Genomic DNA, 25,976 nt, shown 5'->3' with positions numbered 1-25,976 from the left:
TCTAACAAAGTCAGCATTCTACTTTGATAAACCACTTAAACTTGAACTGGGAGGCAGAGGTTGCAGGGAGCCGAGACTGCACCACCGCATTCCAGCCTAGGTGACAGAGTAAGACTTCATCCCAAAAAAAAAAAAAAAAAAAAGAAAAAAAAAAGGTTGGTACTTTGTTTCAAAAATTTAGTACTTAAATTAAATTTAGTACTTAAAACATTTAGCACTGCAATATAGTATTAAGAAATTTTGAATTATTTTTAACTTCTTCCTCTCTCCAATCACCTAGAGCCACAAACTGTCCATAGTACACCTTCCATGGGCATGAAAGCTAGCCCAACTAGCTTCAATACAACTCAGTCACCTCATGGATGAAGTGGAAATAAAGCCTGCCTATTAAACAAGAATGTTGTGAAGATTTTTTAGAGGATTATGTAAAAGCCGCCCCCCCGCCCCAAATTTAGGCAACTAACTCCCACCCATTGATAACCTTTTAAATTGGAGTGTAAATGTTTTCAGATTACTTCATTCTAATCAGAGGTTAAAACTTTTTTGGGTCCTGGGTAACTGGTAACTTGGAGAATCTAAAGCTATGGAAAAAATACATTTCCTACAAAAATACATAAACTCTGAACATTCTATTTTCTGGGGGATTGTGGAACATCTGAGGCCTATCCACATGGTTAAGAAGTTCCACTCTGGCCTTTCATTTGGCTTCTGTGAAGGGAAAGAAAAGATCACGTGCGAGACCCAGAGCCTAGAAAATTTATCAGATGCAATTTAAGCAGATGGCTCTAATACTGGTAACCAGAAAAGTAAGGTCCACCAAATTTTGCAGCTGCTAACCCAGTTTTTCAGATGAAAATGTTTCCTACCAAATGCACTGATAACTGCCTTGTTGGCATAAATCTAAACTGATAGTGTTTTAAAAATGAAGATTGTAGCCAAGCATCTTTTACAGGCCAAATTTGAGCAGTAAATGACAAGATGACAAGTTGGTGAATAAATTCACAAGCACTAGAATTCCAGTAAGATGAAGCAGAGGAAAGCACTGGTTTGCCTTCTTAGGGCTTGTTAGAAATGGAAACACACACACACACTCTTTACTGATAGGGTAGAACAGCTTTAAGGTAAGTAATGTAAATAACTGTAAGGTTTGTCTTCCTAATGTAGGGCTTGTTAAATATGGAAACACACACACACACACTCTTTTCTAATAGGGTAGAACAGCTTTAAGGTAAATAAGGTAAATAACTGTAAGGTTTGTCTTCCTAATTTAGGGCTCGTTAAATATGGAAACACACACACACACACAACACTTCACTAATAGAGTGGAACACCTTTAAGGTAAATAAACCTAGGGACTGTTTATGGTTTCATGAGCAACAAAATGCAATGAAACTCAAAACTAGGAATAACAGGAATAAATGAAAATAATCTATTGGCTTCTGTGTTTATCCTCAGGTAAATTCTTTCTCTCCCTTGGATATAGCATGCCTCAAATACCTGTTAATCTTTTTATTTATCTCTTAAGTAAGCAAATAGAGAACACTCCCTTTAGCTACAAGCTTGGCCAAACCCCAAAGTTTGAATGATCAAGAACTGAAAAAACATACAAAGTGTTTTGGAGTGATATATCAAGAAGGAATGCCGTCTTAAATAATGTGTCTGGCACATTCTCTAAACTTAACACTTGGAATAAGCTGTGTTTTCTTTTCTATCTCCTGACTCTTACATAAACTAAGGGGCTTTTTGATACCCGCGAGATGCCCAATTGAATTACTGTGAAAAACTGGCAGCTGACAAGAAAGTAACAGGCATAATTTATAAAGACTTCACAAAGATTTACACATCAACTGAGGTGAACCTACCTTTCGGTGCCTGCTCTCAGCAGCAGCCAGCTGGGACAGCATGCGCTCCTGCATGTTCTTGCACTGCTTCATCACCACCTTAAGAATAGAGAGTGGGTTTGTGCAGACTGGTTGCTTTTCGCCATCATTTTTCTCCTTCAGTGTTTCAAAATCTCTCTGTAGAGCCATTAAAGGATCACTGATGTTATATTTTCCATAGCGTTCTTCAATGAAAGTATCTCTGTTTTGGGCCTGGGAAAGAGGAAAAAAAAAATAAGCATCTTGTTTTTTAAAACTACTGAGAAGGGGGTATTTGCTATCCAGTGGTTATACATTAAAGGTTGTGGTATTAGTATAAATGTAACCTGCTAATTACAAGTCAGATTGAGCCATCTAAAGAGACAGCATTAGAAAGGTGGCATGGTATATTAACAAGAACAAATACTTATAAAGCACTGGGTATTAGACATTGTTCTAAATATTTATAGTCATATTAACTCGTTTAAAATGTACAACCCTGTAAGGTAGTGCTATCATCTCGATTTTGCTGATGAGAAAACTATTCCTGGTTACTCATCTAGCAAGTTGTCTGAATTGGCATTTAAACCCAGGCAGCCCGGCTCCAAAATCTGTGTCCTTAACCTCTGTGCTTACTGCCTCTGCTTGTATCTGCTTATGAATGCTTATATTACCAGCAGATACATCTTATTTTTTTCCCATGTTATGGCACTAGCATTCCTAAAATATGTTAAGCACGACAATTTTATGAGTTTATATATTTAGAGACCTAACAAAATGCCAGCAGATATATAAAGTGTGCAAAATGTAAGTAGGATCACATTACAATCTAGGACGACTTGTGATCTGTACATATGAACCATTACTCAGTTGTTGATGGGTCAAGGAGGATGGAGGCACCTCACAACCAGAAATGCACACAAAATCTCTTCCACCTGCTGCCAAATTCCACCCCCTCTTCTTGTCTCTGTTTGGTTGTTACTTTCCATTCTCTTTTCTGTCTCTTTCAAGGCTTGATGAGCCTTGGGGATGTGCATGTAAGAAGGGGATGCAAGGTGGTGCTTGGAGTCTGGTCAAGGGCTTTAGCCCTGGGTACCCAGTTGGAAGTATAAGGATCAGGAGGTGGGTGGAAAGATATTCCTAGGCTTCCTTCCCTCTTTCCTTATCTCTGTAGCAAGACCTTGAAGAACTTCATATGAGCATCACATATTACACGCACATTACTTTTTACTTATTACACAGATATTTAAAAGTTTCTTGAGATATTTTGCAATGAAAAATGAAGTGTTAACAGGGTTGAAGAAACTAAAAAATTACAGCAAAGTACTATGTAATTTAAGCTTTCAAATTAAATCTATTCATGAAAACTATTATTATTTATCCATTTTTAAAAACTGTTTAATCAGTAGTTATGTTAGCACCGCCATCCACAAATAGGAGCCTGTTTAAAAAGAAACGGAAATTTGCAATTCAATGGCTATGCTTTAATTTAAAAGAATCTTTAAGAAAATAATGCAAACATGGGGTTTCTTTAACACAGAAGTATTTCAGTGCTGAAAATCTGAAGACTTCTTCATTGACTGTTCAATTTAGGCCCCAGGAATCACTTAGCCTTATGGTAAAATTTTATGTTGTTATTAGCTGGCAAATATTCAAAGCAGTTAGAAGTTCGGGGTTTTACTTCTGGCTCGACTACAGCCATCTTACTTTATGACATTACTGGAGTATTTGGATGGTATTTGTATACTGGAAACATGAATAGAGAAATCCATTTCTTTAAGTTACTAATAACCATCTTTCTAGCCTTATTGTGTGTATATGTGTGTGTGTGTGAATTAAAGTGGGGGAGGTATAAAACACAGATTCTAAGACGAAACCTGACTTTTTTCAGCTCCAAGTTAAAAAGGAAATTCACAGTAAAATTTCAAAATAACCTCTAGTCCATTTAGGATGCAGAAAGAAAAGATCAACTCCTGAACCAGTCATTCTTTTTCTTATTTTAAAACATGGCGAATGGCCAGGTGCAGTGGCTCACATCTGTAATCCCAGCACTTTGGGAGGCAGAGGCAGGAGAATCACTTGAGCCCAGGAGTTTAAGACCAAACTTGGCAAAATAGGGAGACCTTGTCTCTACAAAAAACAAAAAATTAGCTGGGCATGATGGTATGTGCCTGTAGCCCCAGCTACTTGGGAGGCTGAGGCAGGAGGATTGGTTGAGCCCAGGATCTAGGCTGCTATGAGCTCTGATTATACCACTGCATTCCAGCCTGGTTAACAGAAGGAGAACCTGTTTCAATCAATCAATCAATCAATCAATCAATCAATCAATCAATCAAACATAGTGAAAATAAAACGAAAAAGCTAGTTATATTTTAAAAGCAACAGTGCCAAACAACATGGGACTCATCAATGTTTCCCTTTTACCATGTTTCTTTTAATGTCTTTAAATTCAGCTAAAAAACCTGAAATTGATTACCTATAACTCACTGAAAGCAAATTTTTTTTTTTTTTTAAGACAGGGTCTGGCTCTGTCAACCAGGCTGCAGTGTAGTGGTGCAAGCTCACTGCAGCCTTGACCTCCTGGGCTCAAGTGATCCTCCCAACTCAGCCTCTTGAGTAGCTGGGACTAAAGGCACATACCACTTCACCCAGCTATGTTTTTTTTTTCCCCACTTTTTTAGGCCATGTTTAGAAAAATAGAAAAGTTTAGAAAAAGAAGCAAAAGAAAAAATAATCTCTTTATGCAGCAGAAATACTACTTTTCTGTCACATTTCTTATCCATGATAGCCATTTCAGTAATGGTTAGTGATGGTAAAGGAATAATTATTGGCATTGTTGGTTTAGTAGGGCAAAAAGGAAATAGAAAAAGTACACCCAAATATTTTTAATAACCTTTTCCTTTTCAGAGCACCATGAAGAAAGTGGGATGGAAGAGTAGGAGCTAGACTACAATTCATGACCTTGACATCAGATCTGCTGAGAAGCTGTCTCTCTGGTCTGAGTAGTATATAGTTAACTAATCCCCAAAATATGACTTTTAAAACCCACACTGTGATTACCCTGTATAATTAATAAGCACCACAGAGTTATGAGTAATAGACAAAGAGCTTCTTTGGTGAGGTCTCAGCCTTAGAACAGTTGTTTGGCTGTCTGCTTTCTCTTGCAGTACTTCATAGTAATTCCATAATCACTTACATAGTAATTACAAGTTGTATAATACAGACAGCTTTGCCTGTAAAGGAAAAGGATCTGTGGAATAACCTAAAAAAGACTCCTTGTCAGAGAGCGATTCTCTTAAGTACATTCTAACATGGGATCAAATATAGGAAAGGTGAATTCAAAGTCTATATTTATTATATCAAACACTGAACTGGAACACGGAAGACAGAACATGGTATTTTTCAATCAACTTAATGATTCAATCAGGTGAACTATATGGATTACAGGTTTAATAGTATAAATAATAATAAAACCCCAAAACAGACATTAAGATTTGAAGAATGAAGAAATTTAATGGGGGTGTGTAATGATCTATTCCTGCACACCAATCACCCCCAAAGTAGGCAGCCTAAATAATAAACATAAAAAAAAAATCTCACAGTTTTGGAGGGTCAGGAATCTGGGGCTTAGCTGGGTGGTTCTGGTTCAGGGTCTCATGAGGTTGCAATCAAACTGTTGGTCAGGGCTGTAGTCATCTGAAACCATGACTGTGACTGGTGGACCCACTTCCATGCTTACTTACTCACATGACTGTTGGCATAGGCCTTGGCTCCTTACAAGTGCCAGCTTCCCACAGAGCAAGTGACCCCCAGACCCCTAAAAGAGACAGAGACCAAGATGCAAGTCCCAATGTCTTTTATAATCTAATCTTGGAAGTGACACACCATCATTTCTGATGTATTCTATCAGTCACACAGACCAACTCTGGTAAATTTGGGGGCAGACTACCCAAGGGTGTGAATATCAGGAGGTAGAGATCATTGGGAGCCATCTTGGAGGCTGGCTACAAGGTCAATGACTAGATGTGCTACTACTGTCATTTATATCTCATGTCAAAATTTGAAGACCAAACACCTATATTCAAAACTATCAAAGCTGGGTTTTAATATATTAATGATATTTCAGTTATTTTATAAGAAATTTTAAATGATCTTAGATTTATGTTTTGGGGGGGTTTAGTAATAAAAATAAAGTAAATTCAATTTTATTATTTTTAATCCAGTAACAACATACACTTTAACTGAACAGAAATTCCTACATTGTCAGAAAACATGATGGTCTTTAATTGCAGACAACAGAAAAATAAATGGCTGGTTAGACAGATTCAATAATAGAGGGTATTATCACAGCAGCCAGAGCACACTAGTCATCTATTACTCATTTATTTTTACTGTCACAGGCTGAATGAAACACACCACTACTGAAAGCTTAAAATCAAATCACATAATATTCTTAGAGTCGGCCATACTTGCTCTCCAGAAGTTTCAGTTGTGTTATTCCTAACTTCAAAACGAAATATGAAGTAGTCATCTCCACCCCACTTCCCAGGATAGCGTGTGTGTATATTCCAATCTTAAAGTAGGAAATCAATTTCTTTTTATTCTTTGGCACCAACATGAAAAATGGTTCAAAATCCAATAGTGAAGAATTAAGGCCCATTTAATTGGAAGTTTATATTCGACTATAAGGTTTTATTTTCAAGACTAAGGCTGGTACCATAACTGGATTAGGATGCATTTTTGCCACTAATGAGACAATTCTGAAGTGATATTTTAAAAAGTAATCAGCAATATGAACATCATAGGTCTTCAAAGAAATCTGAATACTTCATGTCAGGGACCAGAACAAGAATATGATTCCAAGCATTTGGTTAATGCTACCAAAAGCACGTTAAAAGGAATCATTTTCACATGCACATTGAACCTATTTATTGTCAAGTAATTCACACTATAGATAAGCTATAAATAGTTTATAGCAACCTGAGCAACTGGAAATAAAGCAAACATTCTGGATAAAGATGATAACAATATTGTAAGAAAATCTGGTTCTGGAAATTCCTTTACAATTGCTGAACAAGAGCTGATTTAGCCTCATTTAAATTAAACTTTAATTTTTGGAAAATAGTATAAAAATTTAACATGACAGTAAAGGGAGAAAATTTTCACGATTTAAAAATATTTCAGCTCAGGTTCAGTGGCTCACACCTATAATACCAGCACTTTGGGAGGCCAAGGCAGGCAGATCACTTGAGGTCAGGAGTTCAAGAACAGCCTGGCCAATGTGGGGAAACCCTGTTGCTACTGAAAATACAAAAATTAGCCAGGTGTAGTGATTCACACCTGTAATCCCAGCACTTTGGGAGGCCAAGGTGGGCAGATCACTTGAGGTGAGGAGTTCAAGACTAGTCTGGCCAACATGGTGAAACCCCGTTTCTACTAAAAATACAAAAATTAGCTGGGCATGGTGGCGCACGCCTGTAATCCCAGCTACTCAGGAGGCTGAGGCATGAGAATCGCTTGAACCTGGGAGGGGAAGGTTGCAGTGAGCCAAGATCGCACCACTGCACTCCAGCCTGGGTGACAGAGTGAGACTCTGTCTCAAAAATATTTTAACTAACTGTGAAATAGAATGAACTTCAAATATTCCCTTTGGAGTCAATCTGCAACCATAAATATTTATAAGAGCAATTATTTACATAAGGACTGATGACCATTTATTATTATTTGACTGAAGTGTACTAAATTCAAGACTAAAAATAGTTTTGTATAAATAGGTACAAGTGTGGCACTTCTAGCCCCTAGGCTGCTTGTTGATAGCATGAGAATATGAGTAAACAGGCTGGGCACGATGGCTCACGCCTGTCTGTAATCCTAGCACTTTGGGAGGCCGAGGCAGGTGATCACCTGAGGTAAGAAGTTCGAGCGAGAGCAGCCTGGCCAACATGGCGAAACCTCGTCTCTACTAAAAATACAAAAATTAGCTGGGCGTCATGGCGGGTGCCTGTAATCCCAGCTACTTAGGAGGCTGAGGCAGGAGAATTGCTTGAACCTGGGAGGCGGAGGTTGCAGTGAGCTGAGACTGCTCCACTGCACTCCGACCTGGGTGACAGAGCGAGACTCTGTCTCTTAAAAAAAAAAAAGAAAAAAAAAAAAGGAATATGAGTAAACAGCATAATGTAGCTGCTTCAACATTCAATTTCCAGAGTCCTGTGAAATGTTCTAATGAAACTGAAATCAAACGTGTTGAGATTTTTTTTTTTCTTTTTTTTCTTACTTGTTCGGTGTAGGTAGGTGGTTGAAACAAATTATATGTACATTCTGAACTGAGTCCATAATAATAACCTTTTGAGGTGGGGAAGAAAATGAGTTTAGGAATTCAACAAGTACCGAACAGATTAATGAACTAATAAAGGGAGAATGCTCTGAATATAAATTAAGAATTTTGAAGTATAATTTAAAAATAAATTATTTTTCGCCGAGGTGGGCAGATCACCAGAAGTTAAGAGTTTGAGATCAGTCTGGCCAACATGGTGAAACTCTGTCTCTACTAAAAATATAAAAATTAGTATGGCAGCACATGCCTGTAGTCCCCACTCAGGAGGCTGAGGCAGGAGAACTGCTTGAACCTGGGAGGCAGAGGCTGCAGTGAGCTAAGATCACACCACTATACTCCAGCCTGGGCTACAGAGTGAGACACTATCTCAAAACAAAACAAAACAAAACAAAAACCAAACAACTTTATTTTTTAGAGCACTTTTGGGTTCACCGCACAATGCAGTAGAAGATACAGAGATCTCCCATATATCCCCTGCCCCACACAGGCACAGCCGCCCCCATTATCAGTATCATCACCAAAGTGGTACATTTGTTCCAACTGAAAAAAGTATTATTTCAAATGATACATTAGATCCTAATGTCTTTTTTCAGGAGACTGTACATTTCTGAAAATACAATGAGAAGATGCATACCTTACACCATATACAAAAATAGAAATGCATCACATACCTAAAGAGAAAATTGCAATAGGCAAAAGTATATGAAAAAGTGCTCAAGTCATTAGGGATCAGGGAGGTATAAGTTAAAAAAATAAGAAGATACCACTATACAGCCACTAGAATGGCTAATATTATAGACTGACAACATCAAATGTTGGAAAGAATATAGAGTAACTAGAACACTCACACATTGCTAGTGAGAGTATAAAATAGTACAGTTACTTTGGAAACTGATCTGGAAATGTCTCATAAAGTTAGACAAATCCTACCTGTAATTCTACTTCTAAGTATTAAATATTAATCCAAAAGATATAAAAAGACATATCTACAAAACAGTTTTATACAATTACCTATAGCAGCTCTATTCATAACAGCCCCAAACTAGAAATAATCAGATATCAATCAACAGGAGAATAAACAGAATGTGGTGCATTCATAAAATGGAATACTAGACAGCAATAAAAAGGAACAAAGTGCCAGGCACAGTGGCTCAAGCCTGTAATCCCAGCACTTTCGGAGGCTGAGACGGGCGGATCACGAGGTCAGGAGATTTAGACCATCCTGGCTAACACAGTAAAAACCCCGTCTCTACTAAAAAATACAAAAAACTAGCCAGGCGTGGTGGCAGGCGCCTGTATTCCCAGCTACTTGGGAGGCTGAGGCAGGAGAATGGCGTAAACCTGGGAGGCAGAGCTTGCAGTGAGCTGAGATCCGACCACTGTACTCCAGCCTGGGCGACAGAGCGAGACTCCATTTCAGAAAAAAAAAAAAAAAAAAAAAAGGAACAAAGTGCTGATACATACAGTGACACTGATGAACCTGAACATCATACTGAACAAAAAAAAAGAGGCCAAGAATACAGATGTGTACCCTGTATTCTTATGCTAGAAGTACCCTGCAAAGTCTACTTTTTAATACGTGTTACTGTCCAAAAACTTTGAGAAACACTAGAATGGAATGAAGAATGCAAGAAATCTGAATCCTGAATCTATCATTTTAAACAATTTAAGCTATATAAACATGGAAATTCTAACAGAAATGATAATTAATCAGTATTATTGTTTTATTTTAAACTAACAAATGTTATAAAGTCTATAAACCAGGAGAGGTTTAGTCTAACATCAAATATACACAATGTAACAAAAAACAAACAACACAACACATTTCTGTGTTATCAGGGTTAAACAACCAAAATATTATTGGAGAAATCTGGGAAAGTTTTCTGGACTTGTGTGTGATTTGCAGAGTCTAGGCTTTGAATGGTTTGATTGAATACTTAATGTTTGCTGGGTGCTGTGTATTATAAGTGACGTGAGTAATGACATGGGAATAGAGAGGTGACTATGTAAGATGTAGTCCACTGCCCTCAAGGAGCTTAAAATTTGCTAGACAAGTATAAGGCCTAACATCAGCAATGAACAAATAGCCGCTCTGTTTAAATGTTTTCTAAACGATATCATTAATGTTTAGAAGAACACCAAGTACAATTTATTTGAGATCGGAATTTTCTAAGACTTCGACTTTACATTCAGAAGGAATAGGAAGGAAAAGGCCAACCCTGGAAGTGGGTGGGTTCTGGCAGATAAATGGAGCAATCGGCAATTTAATGAATTACAGGAAACACCATGAGGTTGGCGGGGTTCGGGTAGGGGGCCCACACAACCCAAAACTCTCTCTGAAGTATTACACAATGAAGCCCAGCCTACAGACTATAGCTGTGTGTGACACTTTAAATTAACCCTATGAACTTGAAAAACCTTTGTTGGAGATGTGCTGGGCTCTTTCATTCACTATTAACAGAGAGTGAAGAAAACTTCAAGGTTAATACATTTTAAAAGAGCTCAGTAAACAAGATGTTAAAGGATATCTTCATTTCCTCTCGTTACAAGTACTCTATGGGAGAGAGATCTGAAGCTGCATAACTGTGAGATGGGTCTTAACTCTAAAAATTTATTTGAAGCAAGTTTCTTAAATTATGAACAGACTGATATCACACAGAAACATGCCAAGAAACAAGCTGCTCAAAAATAAGGTCCTGGGAAGAGGGCCTTATCGTGGTTAAGAAGTAGAAACTATTCATATTTAGAAGTAATCAAGTAACAGGAATAAGAAATTTGTGGGGGAAGTGGAGGTGGAGGTGTGAAAAGAGACAGGGCAGAATGAAAAAGGGGATAGTAATACTTTAAGATCCCCAGCATGGTGAGAGCAGGATGCCAGGGCAGGCAAACAGAAGCAAGGACAGTGTAATCATACATCCTAATGACAGAAGACGGAATAGAGTATCTAAGTAACATATTAAGAGAAAGAACAAGCCCTATGTCACAAGTCAGCAGATGGAAAGGGAGCAATTTCGGCTGTCACTGTAGCCTTACGTAGAGAGAAGTAGCTAGCTAGCTATTTGGTTTCAACCAGCAGTCAAATAGATAGATTGGGACTCAAATTAAGGAAGGATCATTCTTCTTTAGAGAACAAAATGGGGAAAGAGTAAAAAGGTCAAAACTAAAAAGTAAAAGGTGGGCTATCATTGCATTGCAGGGTGTTTAGTGATAATTTTGAATATGACCTGGCAATGGTCATCACTGCAATAAGGCACAAACATATGGTGAAATCGTGCATGCTAAAGTTGACCACTGCAACTATTAAGTCCAAGTAATCCCAACCTAAGACTGCCTTTATCTTCTGTTCATAACAGAAGTATACAACAAACCCACAACCAACATCATACTGAATATGCAAAAGTTGGAAGCATTCCCCTTGAAAGCTGGCAAAAGACAAGGATGCCCTCTCTCACCACTCCTAATGGAAGTCCTGGCCAGGGCAATCAGGCATGATAAATAAATAAAGGGCATCCAAATAAGAAGAGAGGAAGTCAAACTATTCCTGTTTGCAGATGACATGATTCTATATCTAGAATAGACACAGAAATATAGACTACAGAAAATCCCATAGTCTCAGTCCAAAAACTCCTTCAGCTGATAAACAACTTTAGCAAAGTCTAGGATACAAAATCAACATACAAAAATCACCAGCATTCCTACACACCAACAACAGCCAGGCTGAGAGCCAAATCAGGAACGTAATCCCATTCACAGTTGCCACACTCAGAATAAAATAGCTAGGAATACAACTAACCAGGGAGGTGAAAGAGCTCTACGATGAGAATTACAAAACAATGCTCAAAAAAATCAGAGACGACACAAACAAATGGAAAAACACTCCATGCTCATGAACTATAGAATCAATATCATTAAAATGGCCATAATGACCAAAGCAATTTACAGGTTCAATGTATTCCCATCAAACCACCAATGACATTCTTCACAGAACTAGAATAAACTATTTAAAAATTCATACAGAACCAAAAAAGAGCCTGAACAGCCAAGGCAATCCTAAGCAAAAGAACAAAGCTGGAGGTATCATGCTACCCAACTTTGGACTATACTACAGGGCTACAGTAACCAAAACAGCATGGTACTGGTACAAAAACAAACACATAGACCAATGCAACAGAATAGAGAGCCCAGAAATAAGGCAACACACCTACAACCAACTGCTCTTCAACAAAGCTGACAAAAACAATGGGGGAAAGGACTCCTTATTCAATAAGTGTTGCTGGGATAACTGGCTAACCATATGCAGAAAATTAAAACTGGACCCTTTCCTTACACCATATACAAAAATTAACTCAAGATGGATTACAGACTTAAATGTAAACCCAAAACTACAAAAACCCTGGAAGACAACCTAGACAATACCATTCTGGACATGGGAACTGGCAAAGATTTCACGACAAAGACAACAAATCCAATTGCAACGGAAGCAAAAATTGATAAATGGGATCTAATTACTTAAGTGCTTCTGCACAGCCAAAGAAACTATCAACAGAGTAAACAGACAACCTACAGAATGGGAGAAAATGTTTGCAAACTATGCATCTGACAAACGTCTAATATCCAGCATCTATAAGGAAGGAACTTGGCCAGGTGCGGTGGCTCACGCCTGTAATCCCAGTACTTTGGGAGGCTGAGGCAGGTGGATCACGAGCTCAGGAGATCGAGACCATCCTGGCTAACACGGTGAAACCCCGTCTCTACTAAAAATACAAAAAATTAGCTGTGTGTGGTGGCGCATGCCTGTAGTCCCAGCTACTCGGGAGGCTGGGGCAGGAGAATCGCTTGAACCCAGGCGGTGGAGGTTGCAGTGAGCCAAGATCACGCCACTGCACTCCAGCCTGGGCAACAGAGTGAGACTCCGTCTCACAACAAAAACAAACAAAGAAACCCTGAAGGAACTCAAACAACTTTACAAGAAAAAAAACCAAGCAATTCTATTAAAAAGTGGGCAAAGGACATGAATAGACACTGTTCAAAAGAAAACATACATGTGGCCAACAAGCAGGTTTTAAAATGCTCAATATCACCGATCATTAGAGAAATGCAAATCAAAACCACAATGAGATACCATCTCATACCAGTCAGAATGGCTATTATTAAAAAGTCAAAAAATAACAAATGGTGAGGTTGCTGACAAAAGGGAACACTTATATACTATTAGTGGGAGTGTAAACTGGTTCAACCATTGTGGAAAGTAGTATGGCAATTCCTCAAAGACCTAAAAACAGAACTACCAGCACTCCCATTACTCAATATACACCCAGAGGAATATAAGTCATTCTACCACAAAGACATGCACATGAATGTTCACTGCAGACTATTCACAATAGCAAAGACACAGAATCAACCTAAGTGCCTATAGTGGTAGAATGAATAAAGAAAATGTGGTACATATACACCACGGAATACCACACAGCCATAAAAAAAATGAGATCATGTCCTTTGCAGAAACATGGATGGAGCTAGAAGCCATCATCCTTACCAAACGCAGGAAGCAAATACCACATGTTCTCACTTATAAGCGGGAGCTAAATGATGAGAACACATGGACATAAAGAGAGGAACAACAGACACTGGGGCCTATTTGACAGTGGAGGGTAGGATGAGGGAGAAGACCAGAAAAAATAACTACTGGGTACTAGGGGTGATAAAATAATCTGTACAACAACCTCCCATGACATTAGTTTACCTATATAATAAACCTGCATATGTACCCTGAACTTAAAATAAAAGTTTAAAAAAAAGTATACTAAAGGGAGCTAGACACAGTGGCTCATGCCTATAATTCCAGCTACTTGGCAGGTTGAAGGAGGAAGATCACTTGAGGCCAGACATGTGAGACCAGCCTGGGCAACATAGTGAGATCTATCTCTAAGAAAAAAAAGAAGTGTGCTAAAGAGGATTGGGATACGGATGGATAAGAAGAACAGGAGTGACCTTTGGTGGCATGAGCTCTTCTTTTCATTCTGAAGGGTGGCAACGCCATATGGAAACTTCAAATGTCACCAGATAAGAATAGAATAACCAAGACCCCCTTTTCCATTTTAATCCTATAATAGGAAAACTGGCTCTAGTCTAGGCCTCTTAGACTCTGTTTTGGCACCTTCTTCCTTTAATAATTTCTAGGTCTGTTGTGAAGATGTCAGTCATTTGTCCTATGACAGATATTCATAGAAAAGGATGGACGAGAGCCTGAAAAAGACATTTTAAAGGTTAAAGAACTAAAAGTTATCAATTTGGAAAGCAAACAGACAAAGGGGGATGATAAAGATTTTGTGAAAGCCAAAGAAACAAACAAACAACAACAGTAAAACGGGACAAAAAATAAATAAAAAAGCAAATCTCAAAAAAAAAAAAAAAAAATCACAGCGAAATGGAGGATCAGTCGATACATTCTGAAAGATAGAGAACCTGCATAATTTAGACAGATGACCACAAAGGCCCTTAGCTAAAAAGTCTGGGAAATAATATTTTTGTATGTATCCAGATGAAGAAAAACAAGCAACACCGTACTCTTTTTTTTCATACTGAACTATTTTATCTGATAAAATAACCAGTCAGGGAATGCAGATGATCACATCGCAGTTTGATAGGAAAGGATACCAAGATTAAATGTCAGTTGAAAATTAACAAATAATAGGAAATAATTTCCAAATGATTTTTTCTTTAGATGAATACAAAATAGTGAGCAAAAGTACATATTCCAATTATGTGGTATCCTTCACTACCAATAAAGAAACAAACACAACGCAATGATTTCCTGTCTGAAGAACAAATTGTTCCTTCTTAGTACAGGGTAAGATGTAAATAATGTCACTAAATGGAAATTATCAACAACAGTAAAAGTTATAAAACTGTATTACTAAAGTTAAGCTTCTTTTCTGAGAAATATGAATTAATAATTAGCAATCTATTTTGAGCCTTGAATACATTCAAAGTAGACTTACAGGGCCTGAACTCATTCTCTTGTATGACAAATACTTATGAAGTACTTACTTGGGTCGAGATACCTGGGATATAGTGGCAAATAAGATTAAGGACCTGCCCCCCCCTCCACGAGGAGCTTACATTTAGTGAAAAAAAAAAAAAAGTAAACATAAAGTAGACAAATCCCTATAATCTGTGATGCTTATCAGCACAAATATATAAATTTTCCTAATATCACTAATTCAGTGTAGACAACAGAAAAAGAGAAACCATGTTACGTATGATTCAATTTTATGAACATTTATTGGGTACACTTTTTTTTTTTTTTTTGAGACAGAGTCTTCCTCTGTTGCCCAGGCTGGAGTGCAATGGCATGCATCTCGGTTCACTGCAACCTCTGCCTCCCGGGTTCAAGTGATTCTCATGCCTCAGCCTCCCGAGTAGCTGGGATTACAAGTGTGTGCCACCACGCGCGGCTAATTTTTATATTTTTAGTAGAGATGGGGTTTCACCATGTTGGCCAGGCTAGTCTTGAACTCCTGACCTCAGATGATCCACCTGCCTTGGCCTCCCAAAGTGCTGGGATTACCAGCGTGAGCCACCACACCCAGCTGGATACACTTTTTATATGAAAAGTTCTAGGTGTGAAGAAGAAGGAAAGGAAAATGGTATTCCAAGCAAGGGAACAGTTCAAGCAAGGTTATGGAAGAATGAAAATGCATAATTTGGCTACAGAGGTCAGATTTATAGCTAGTAGACTGGCAGGAAATGAGACTAGGTTCCAGCCAGTCTGTAAATATCTTGAATGTAATGTCTTTAAAGCTTAATTTTCTAGGCAGCAAGGAGTCACGAGAAGTTTTCAAAGAGAAAAATGACAAGATCAACTTGATACTAACGATGGTTAGGCTACAGATCTAGGATATAAGATGAGTAGCTGAGTGTCAGATAGGAGGCTGGATCCAGACACCATTTGGATCTAAAGTCAAAATGTAAGAGGGAAAGAGATACCACATTTAAGGGGTATTCTGGAGGAAGAGCCTACAGGTTTTGGCACCTGGTTAGACATGAAAAGGGAAGACACACAGATACTTTGAAGTATTTAGGTTGGGTGAGTGGATGGTTGGTGATACCTTTAACCAAAACAGAGAACAAAGGCAGAACACACAGGCTTTTAGGGAAGGATGCAGAGACTGTGATATGGGATATTTAGGTTCACATGTCAAAAAGGCACTTGGATATATAGGTCTAGGTATAAGAAAATAACAAATCTGGGTGTTAACAACCCATAGAAACCAATAAAACAGATGAAATCATCCACTGAGGAAAAGAGTAAATAGGTTACGATGTGACAGGGCTAAGAACAAAGTATCAGGAAACATCTGTTTATGTATTATTCATTCAGCTAACATATCCTACATACCACTGTGCTATGCTAGGTGTAGACCTGAAGTCACACAGGAGGCCAGGTATGGTGGCTCACGCCTGCAACACCAGCATTTTGGGGGGCCAAGACGGAAGGATTGCCTGAGCCCAGGAGTTCAGGACTAGCCTGGACAACATGGCAAGACCCCGTCTCTTTAAAAAAAAAAAAAAGCCACATAGGAGACTCAGTAAAATAAGTGTATACTATGGAGTATGACACAGCAGATAGAGGCAACAGATCATGTGAAGACATGGCAACATGATGGACTGCAAAGGCACAGTAATTATAAAAAGTAAGAAACAGAATGAGCTAGATAACACAATACCATTTATGCAAATTGATACACACAAGGCAATACATTTCACAAGAATATATACAAATAAAAAATGTATAAGAATAGTTGCTTATGGAGACCAAGAAGGGCATGGGAGTAGAAACTGAGGATACAGGGAATTTTATTATTATTATGTTTTTCTTTTTTGAGATGGAGTCTTGCTCTGTTGCCCGGGCTGCAGTGCAGGGGCACAAATCTTGCCTCACTGCAACCTCTGCCTCCCGGGTTTAAGCCATTCTCCCACCTCAGCCTCCTGAGTAGTGGGATTACAGGCATGCACCACTGTGCCTGGCTAATTTTTGTATTTTAGTAGAGACAGGGTTTTGCCATTTTGGCCAGGCTGGTTTCGAACTCCTGACCTCAAGTGATCCACCCGCCTTGGCCTCCCCAAGTGCTGGGATTACAGGTGTGAGCCACTGCGCCCAGCCATGGGGAATTTTAAAACAAAACAAACACACACACAACCACAGAAAAATGAGTAACATTTCGGCTTCTACCCTTTAGGATCTTAAAAGTCTATAGGGCAAGAGACAATGCTATTTCAATATAGTTACGAAAAGTGCTATAGTAGATTTTGAACAGTATGCGATGGGAACTACAGGAAAGGACATTTTATCTAGTCACAGAAGATATCAAATTTAAGAGGAATATGGAAGAAAAAAACACAAAGGAGTCTGAGAAGGACCAAGACAAGAATATCACAGAAGCCAAGGAAAGAAGTTTAACAAGGAGAATGGTCAATGCCGTTGAATGCTGAGTTAGGTAACTGTAATCTAATTAAAAGAGGCCATCAGAGGTTACTTTTAACTTCAAAATGTAAAATTCATTAGAGTAGTAGAAACAAAAGGCAAATGAGTAATGAGGAATGAGAAACTAGAAGCAGGAGTACAAATTACATTTAAATATTTCAGTGCAAAGAGAGAAAGAGAAATACGGTGATAACTCAGAAGGACGGCAAGATTGAGAAAGTGTCTTCTTTTTTTTTTTTTTTTTTAATATAGAATGGAAAGTTTCAAACAGGCTTTAGCCAAAGATAAGTAGTAGTATTAAAAGAAGAAACTGGGTCACTAAGCGAGAAGGCAAGGTGTAACTGATGGAGTAAGGTCATGAAGAAACAGGGTAAAGATAAGATCAAGAGGACAGGTGGCATTACTCTTAGAATAGGGTGGTGTAAGAAAAGAAGAATGTGTTATTAAATGGATGAAAAAAATCTCTAGACATTTCCAATCAGTAAGAACAGAGACTTAAAATAATACAATCATATACTCATTTCTACCAATGAATCCAGTCTCCTTGACATCCCATTGTGCATACTGTATTTCTTAAAAATTTTTATTTTAATTCCATCATCAGTAAATATTTTCTCATAAAAATTCAAACTATAGGCCAGGTGCGGTGGCTCACACCTGTAATCCCAGCACTTTGGGAGGCCAAGGCGGGCGGATCACGAGGTCAGGAGATCGAGACCATCCTGGCTAACATGGTGAAACCTTGTCTCTACTAAAAATACAAAACATTAGCCGGGCGTGGTGGCGGGCGCCTGTAGTCCCAGCTACTCAGGAGGCTGAGGCAGGAGAATGGTGTGAACCCGGGAGGCGGAGCTTGCAGTGAGCTGAGATCATACCACTGCACTCCAGCCTGGGTGACAGAGCGAGACTCTGTCTCAAAAAAAAAAAAAGAAAAAAAAAATCAAACTATATAGATAAAGCTGAAGCTGTTCCTGACCATAACCCCCTTTCACTTTCCTCCCTAAAAGTTCTTAGTATGTTAGGTATCCTCCCAGACCATTTCTTCTTCTAATTTAAGTTTTTTAATTTAATTATTTGTAGAGACAGGGTCTTGCTTTGTTTCCCAGGCTGGTCTCAAACTTCTGGTTTCAAGTGATCCTCTGTGCCCAGCCTCCATTTCCAAGAATATATATACATTCACATGTGTGTGGTGTCTGTGTGTATAAAACCTAATTACATAGATATTATTGTGTAAAACCGTTCTGCAATTTGTTTTCACTGTCTGAAAGAGATCTTTTTAAGTCAGTACGTAGCTTTTTTTCTCATTAAAAAAATTATATAATATTCCATACTAAGGATGCACCAGTTTTTGCAGCCATTGATGGAACTTAGTGATGAACATTTATGTTGTTTACAGTTTCCAATACTGTATTAAACAATGCTGCAATAAGCAAACTTGTGCATATGTGAGAGGACTGTTTTGTAGAATAGTTATATTACTATGCTTTTCTAACAAAACAATTTTACATAATAAAACTCCCAGTTCATTCTATAAATGCCTCCTTTCCATAAAGATTTTCAGCAAACATACAAGATGGTTTTCTCCTATCTTCCAAATTATTCTTACAACTGGCTAACTGGAATACTAAATGATACATCATGGGTTTTAGTTTTAGAAGCAACCTCTTTGTCTTCCTTTGCTTCTCTTCTCTTTATGGGGACAACTAGAAATAACCCCTGATTAATCTCAAATCACAAGGCTAACACATGCAAGGAAGATACAATAAGAGGAAGTCAAAATAGGAATAAGCTATTTCCCTTTTTTATTTGTTTTAGTTACAGGCTGAATAAATGCAATGAAATTCCTCACTGCTGTAATCTTTCCTGAGCTCCTCCATAACTGCTGGAAAACTATATGTTCTCTAAATAGGTACTGATTTATGAATTGAATTTCCCCTTTCTTCAAAAACATTAAAACAGCAACAACAGCAACAAAACGAAACACAGAACCCACAGGAAGACATCAGTTAAACGAGAAATTTGTTTACTCTTCTGGCATCTTCATTCTTGAACCCCTAAATGCCACAATTTGTAATATGAATGATGACATGATAAAAAGTTATACAGCGAACAGCTGATGCCAGACAATAATTTTTAAGAGCTAGCTGGTCAGGCACACTGGCTCATGCCTGTAATCCCAGCACTTTGGGAGGCAGAGGCAGGCAGATCACAAGGTCAAGAGATGGAGACCATCCTGGCCAACATGGTGAAACATGTATTTTAGTCTCTACAAACACGTATTCTAGTCTCTACTAACATGTATTTCAGTCTCTACTAAAAATACAAAAAAATTAGTTGGACGTGGTGGCGTGCACTTGTAGTTCCTGCTATTTGGAAGGCTGAGGCAGGAGAATCGCTTGAACCTGGGAAGCAGGGGTTGCAGTGAGCCGGGATCATGCCACTGCACTCCAGCCTGGGCAACAGAGTAAGACTCTGTCTCAAAAAAAAAAAAAAAAAAAAAAGAGCTAGCTATGGCCTGGTGTGCTGGCTCGTGCCTGTAATCCCAGCACTCTGGAAGGCCGAGGTGGGTGGATCACTTGAGGTCAGGAGTTGGAGATCAGCCTGGGCAAAATGGAGAAACCCCATCTCTACAAAAAAGTACAACAACAACAAATTAGCCAGGTGGGTGTGGTGGTGCATGCCTATAGTCCCAGCTACTTAAGAGGCTGAGGTGGGAGGATCACTTGAGCCCAGAAGGCGGAGGTTGTAGTGAGCTGAGATCACGCCACTGCACTCCAGCATGGGTGACAGAGTGAGACCCTGTCTCAAAAAAGGAAGAAAAGAGAAGAGAAGAGAAGAGAAGAGAATAGAAGAGAAGAGAGGAGAAAAGAGAGAGAGAGAGAGAGAGAAAGAAAAAGAAAGAAAGAAAGAAGGAAAGAAAGAAAGAAAGAGAAAGAGAGAAAGAAAGAAAAGAGCTAGCTGTTATACATGGGGTTTGATGTTTTTCTGAATGGAGCAAAGACATTTACTCGCTTAAGAATGCAGTCCTTTTTTTAATAAATAGCCAATTTATGAACAACCAACACATATGAATAGCCTGTCCTGTACCTTTTGGCTCTTTTCTGCTAGAGTACTCTACCATTGAATCTGGCACCTTCCTCTTACTAATTTCATGCTCTTCCTAGAACAGATCATTAGAGGAGTTCTTACCATTCTCAAGAGAACCAAGCTAAAAGGAAGGAAGGAAGGAAGAGGCTTTGTGAGATGTATTTCTGGCTTCACCAGTGGCAACTTAATACTGTCTTTTTTTAAGAATTTAGTACACAGCTCTGTGACTTTATTATATATAAAGATCTTTCATTTTAACAGTTTCACAGTATTTTATTCTACAATCATACCATAATTTACTGACCAGAACCCTAATAAGAGACACTAAATTGTTTCTAGCATTTTGTTTCTATGAATTATGCTGCAATGAGTATCTTTACACATATACTTTATTGTGTAAAGATGAGGTCTAAGAACATCTGTACTGTAAAGGCTTAAGAACATCTGTAGCAGAAATTCCTAGAAATGAAATTTCTTCTAGATACATGCATTTTTTTAAGAAAGAGGTAGGGTCTTGCTATGTTGCCCAGGCTGAAGTACAACAGCTATTCACAGGCAAAATCATTTTACACTATAGCCTGGAACTTCTGGCCTCAAATGATCCTCCCACCTCAGCCTCCCAAGTAGCTGGGACTATAGGCGAGTACCACCATGCCTGGCTCTGCAACCAGTTGAGGACAACAATATAGGAGAGTGCCAGTTGCTCCTCACCTTTACAGGTACAGTTTGTAATGAAACATATTTTCTCTCTTATGGTCAGATTCTATAGTTCATTTAGCTGAGCACAGTTAATCTGAAAATAATATGTTAAATTACAAGAGATGAGCTCCAGGATCTGCATCTAGAATATCAACTTCACATGGGTATAAAGATTTCAGCAACATATCACACATAGAAACACTATGAAAACTATAGAGGACTATATACAATGCTAGTTCTTGTTAAAGGAATTAACTTTGGGAATAGCTTATGATTCCATAGCTCAGCAAAATTCTTTTAGAATTTTATAAGAAACATACCTAAATAAATCTTATTTCTAGTCTCAGGACCTGGCAAGATGAAACAAAGTACAATTTTGCCACTATAAAACAAATTAAGACATTACAAGAAGTGCTTTAGACTAATGTTTTTCAAACTTTGGATCACAGCTCATTAGTGGATCATAAAACTAGTCTAGTGGGGTCATAATCAGCATTTAAAGAAAAATGAAGTATAACAGAAAATATTACAGTACAGTATGGTATAGTGCAAATATTATAGTAGAGTAAAACACAAAGTAAATTCTAGTGAAATTTTGGTTTTAGTTAATATAAGTATATGGGTGTGTATATATGTCCTGGATTATGGTGAAATGTGAAATGTATTTCAAAAATGTTTAAAAGACAACTCTTTAGACTGTGGTACAATAAAAGGTATCTTTATTCCAGTCTTCTTTTTTCTTCCCCCAAACTCTGCAATCTTTTTACTGGATAGTTTGGAAATTTAGGTTGGTTTTTTAGGCAGAGACAGGTGAGTTATTTCAGGTGGGTTGGAAAGAAATAACATTAACTTAATATCAGGAACAACAAAAAAAGAAGAATTTAATGGTAGGTCTGATTAGCTCTAACGTATTTTCCTACAAAGTGAATAATAGAAGGCTAAAGTATCTTCTTTGGGCAAGAATGTTAATAAACTGAGAGTTGAGAAAAAAAATGTGTTGTACAAGATTATTGTTACTTAAAAAAATCAACATTTCTGAAATAAAAGTAATTAAGATATAAAGCAGAAGTTCTGAAGAAAAAATTGAAATATGCATGTGATTCTACTACCTAGGGCCAACCACTATTAACACTCAAACTACAAATTTCAGTGTATTTGCTTGAGTCTTTTATGTGTGTGTATATGTGTGTTTGTGTGTGTGTATATATATATTATATATATATAAAATACTTATAATTGAGATTAAAGGATATATTTAATTTTGTCCTAGGAACACTACTATGTCATTAAAAATTCTTCATATGCATCTTATCATAAAATGGCTTCATAATGTTCTATCATGTGGATATACCACCCAATTCATGTAGCTATTAATAAAGGATTTACTTTTTTTTTTTTTTTTTGAGACAGAGTCTTGCTGTGTTGCCCAGGCTGGGGTGCAGTGGCGTGATCTTGTCTCACTGCAACTTCCGCCTCCTGGGTTCAAGTGATTCTCCTGCCTCAGCCTCCCAACTAGCTGGGACTACAGGCGTGTGCCACCACGTCCAGCTAATTTTTTTGTAGTTTTAGTAGAGATGGGGTTTCACCATGTCAGCCAGGATGGTCTCGATCTCCTGACCTCGTGATCCGCCTGCCTCGGCCTCCCAAAGTGCTGGGATTACAGGCGTGAGCCACTGCACCCAGCAGGATTTACTTTTTCTGAAGACTTAATTGCCAGATCAATATAACTATGTTATCATGGGTTGTTTGAGGGGTAATTGGAAGTAACTTATACAAAATGTTGTTTCGTAAATGGATTTTTAAGTAAAATCATGTCGACTACAGCAACTCTCCTCAATAGGTGTCTTAAGATTAGTAAATTCAGTAAAAGAAACCAACCCTGAATTTTTTTACCCAAAAGTAAAACAGATACTATGTTTACTTATTCTGCAACAACTGACTTTGGAGCAGCATTCAGATATAGAGGATGTCACCTATAAACACAATCCCCTTTAAAATGCATGCTCTTGTCCTCCCAGATTAACGATGACAAAAAATGCCTTCGGAAAAATACTAAAGGAATGGTACATTTTGATGTCTATTTCCTGACTGATCCACTAAAAATCAATTTAAATGGTTTACCATAAAAGGAGCCTTTAAGATTGTTTCAAATAGATTATTTCTGTTATTCTTGGGAAAGGGGTAATAATATTCTATCAGGTATAAAAATTCACACTTTGTATTTTTGTCTTTGGAAAAATGATCATAAACAGCCAATAAAATATTAAAACTAATAAAAGACAAAGGAAAGTTGCTTTAAAGGAGAGGAGTTCACAAAAGCAGTAGAGTTATTCTTTGTTTCTTCTGTTGAAATGTTTATGATTTTTAAATTATTAAGTTTTGCCATTCGGAGGCCAGGTGTGGTGGCTCACTCTTGTAATCCCAGAACGCTGGGAGGTTGAGGTGGGCAGATCACTTGAGGTCAGGAGATTGAGACCAGTCTGGCCAATATGGTGAAACCTCGTCTCTCCTAAAAATACAAAATTAGCTGGATGTGGTGGTGGGCAACTGTAATCCCAGTTACTCAGGAGGCTGAGGCAGGAGAATTGTTTGAATCCAGGAGGCAGAGGCAGCAGTGAGCCAAGATCATGCCACTGCACTCCAACCTCATTGAAGGGCAAGACTCTGTCTCAAAAACAAAACAAAACAAAAAAGTTTTGTGATAGGGAAAATGATTTAATTACTGGACTCTACTCAGCAAAATTTTACTTTCTTTTCTTTTTTCTTTTCTTTAGAGATGGGGTCTTGCTATATTGCCCAGGCTAGTCTTCAAGTCCTGGCTTCAAGTGATCCTCCTGCCTTGACCTCCTAAAGTTCTGGGATTACAGGTGTGAGCCAGTGTGCCCAGCACAGCAACATTTTAAAAATTAAATTACAGAATTTAGTTTCTAAAAAGCAGCAGAATAAATCTGAAAAAGCTACCCCACATCACTCTACTTGATCTCAGAGAAGGTCAATAAAAAAGGGGATGAAGCTCTCTTTCACACAATACTTCAGACACACAACAAGGACATAAAAATTTTTATGCTTTTAATAGGTACAGAAAGAGCAGGACAAAATCCAGCATCCATTCCTGATAAAAATTCCCTGCAAATTAAAAATAGAAATTTCCTCAATCTGATAAAGAGCATTTGCGAAAAACCTACAGCTAACAACTTGACAGACTGAATGCTTTCTGGGAAGAAGACACAGATACCCCCATCATTTCTACCTGACATTGTACTAGAGGTTCTAGTCAATGTAGTAAGACAGAGAGACAGACAGACAGACAGACACACACACACACACACTCACACACACACACACACACACACACACGGCATCCAGATTAGAAAGAAATAAGTAAAACTGTCCTTATTTGCAGACATAATTGTCTGTAGAAAATCCAATGAAAATGACTGACTGATTATTGATTGAACCAGGGTCTTATGCTGTCTCCCAAGCTGCAGTGCAGTGGTGCAATTATATATAACTCATTGCAGTCTCAATCTCACTGATTCAATCAAGTCTCCTACCTCAGCCTCCCTAGTAGCTGGGGCTACAGATGCAGGCTACCACCCCTAGCTGATTTTTTTTTTTTTTTTTGACAAGGGGTTTCACCATGTTGCCCATTCTGGTCTTGAACTCCTGGACTCCAATGATCCACTTACCTAGGCCCCAAAATACTGGGATTATAGGCATGAGCTACTGTGGCAGGCCCCCATGGAATTTATTTTAAAAGCTACTAGAATTAATAAGTGAGTTTATTGGCATGGTTGCAGGATATAAAATCAATGTATACAAAAATCAATTTTGTTTCTTTTTTGGAGGGGACGGAGTCTTGCTCTCCCACCCAGGCTGGAGTGTGGTGGCATGATCTCAGCTCACTGCAAGCTTTGCCTCCCAGGTTCAAATGATTCTCCTATCTCAGCCTCCTGAGTGGCTGGGACTACAGGCATGTGCCACCTCGCCCGGCTAGTTTTTGTACTTTTAGTAGAGATGGGGTTTCATCATGTTAACCAGGCTAGTCTTGAACTCCTGACCTCGGGTGATCTGCCTGCCTCAGCCTCCCAAAGTGCTGGGATTACAGGTGTAAGCCACCCCACCTGGCCAATTTTATTTCTGTAAAACAGCAATAAACAATCAGAAATTAACATTTAACAAACAATACTGGCTGGGTGCAGTGGCTCATGCTTGTAATCCCAGCACTTTGGGAGGCTGAGATGGGAAGATCACTTGGGTCCAGGAGTTCGAGACCAACTTAGGCAACATAGTGGGATCCTATCTCTCTAAAAAAAAAAAAATTTACCTGGGCATGGTGGTGTGTGTCTGTAGTCCCAGGTACTTGGGAGGCTAAGGCAGGAGGATCACTTGAGCATGGAGACTTGAGGCTGCAGTGAGCCATGATCACGCCACTGCACTCAGCCTGGGTGACAGTGAGACCCTGTCTCAAGAAAACAAACCAAACCAAAACAACAACAACAAAACCCAA

At 38.4% G+C, this 25,976-nt stretch overlaps 1 protein-coding gene across 3 annotated transcripts in view; it reads right to left on the bottom strand.

Annotated features, from left to right (window-relative positions):
* CTTNBP2NL (CTTNBP2 N-terminal like) overlaps positions 1 to 25,976 on the bottom strand; it is a 64,547-nt gene that overhangs the window by 10,211 nt on the left and 28,360 nt on the right. For all 3 annotated transcript variants that reach the window (XM_003892399.4, XM_009215449.4, XM_009215454.4), the window contains exon 4: positions 1,863 to 2,093. In XM_003892399.4, the coding sequence (XP_003892448.1) occupies positions 1,863 to 2,093 (231 nt within the window). The remainder of the gene's footprint in view (positions 1 to 1,862; positions 2,094 to 25,976) is intronic.

Source organism: Papio anubis, chromosome 1 (assembly GCF_008728515.1).
Source record: "Papio anubis isolate 15944 chromosome 1, Panubis1.0, whole genome shotgun sequence".
NCBI lineage: Eukaryota > Metazoa > Chordata > Mammalia > Primates > Cercopithecidae > Papio > Papio anubis.
This window is presented reverse-complemented; position numbering and strand designations above follow the sequence as displayed.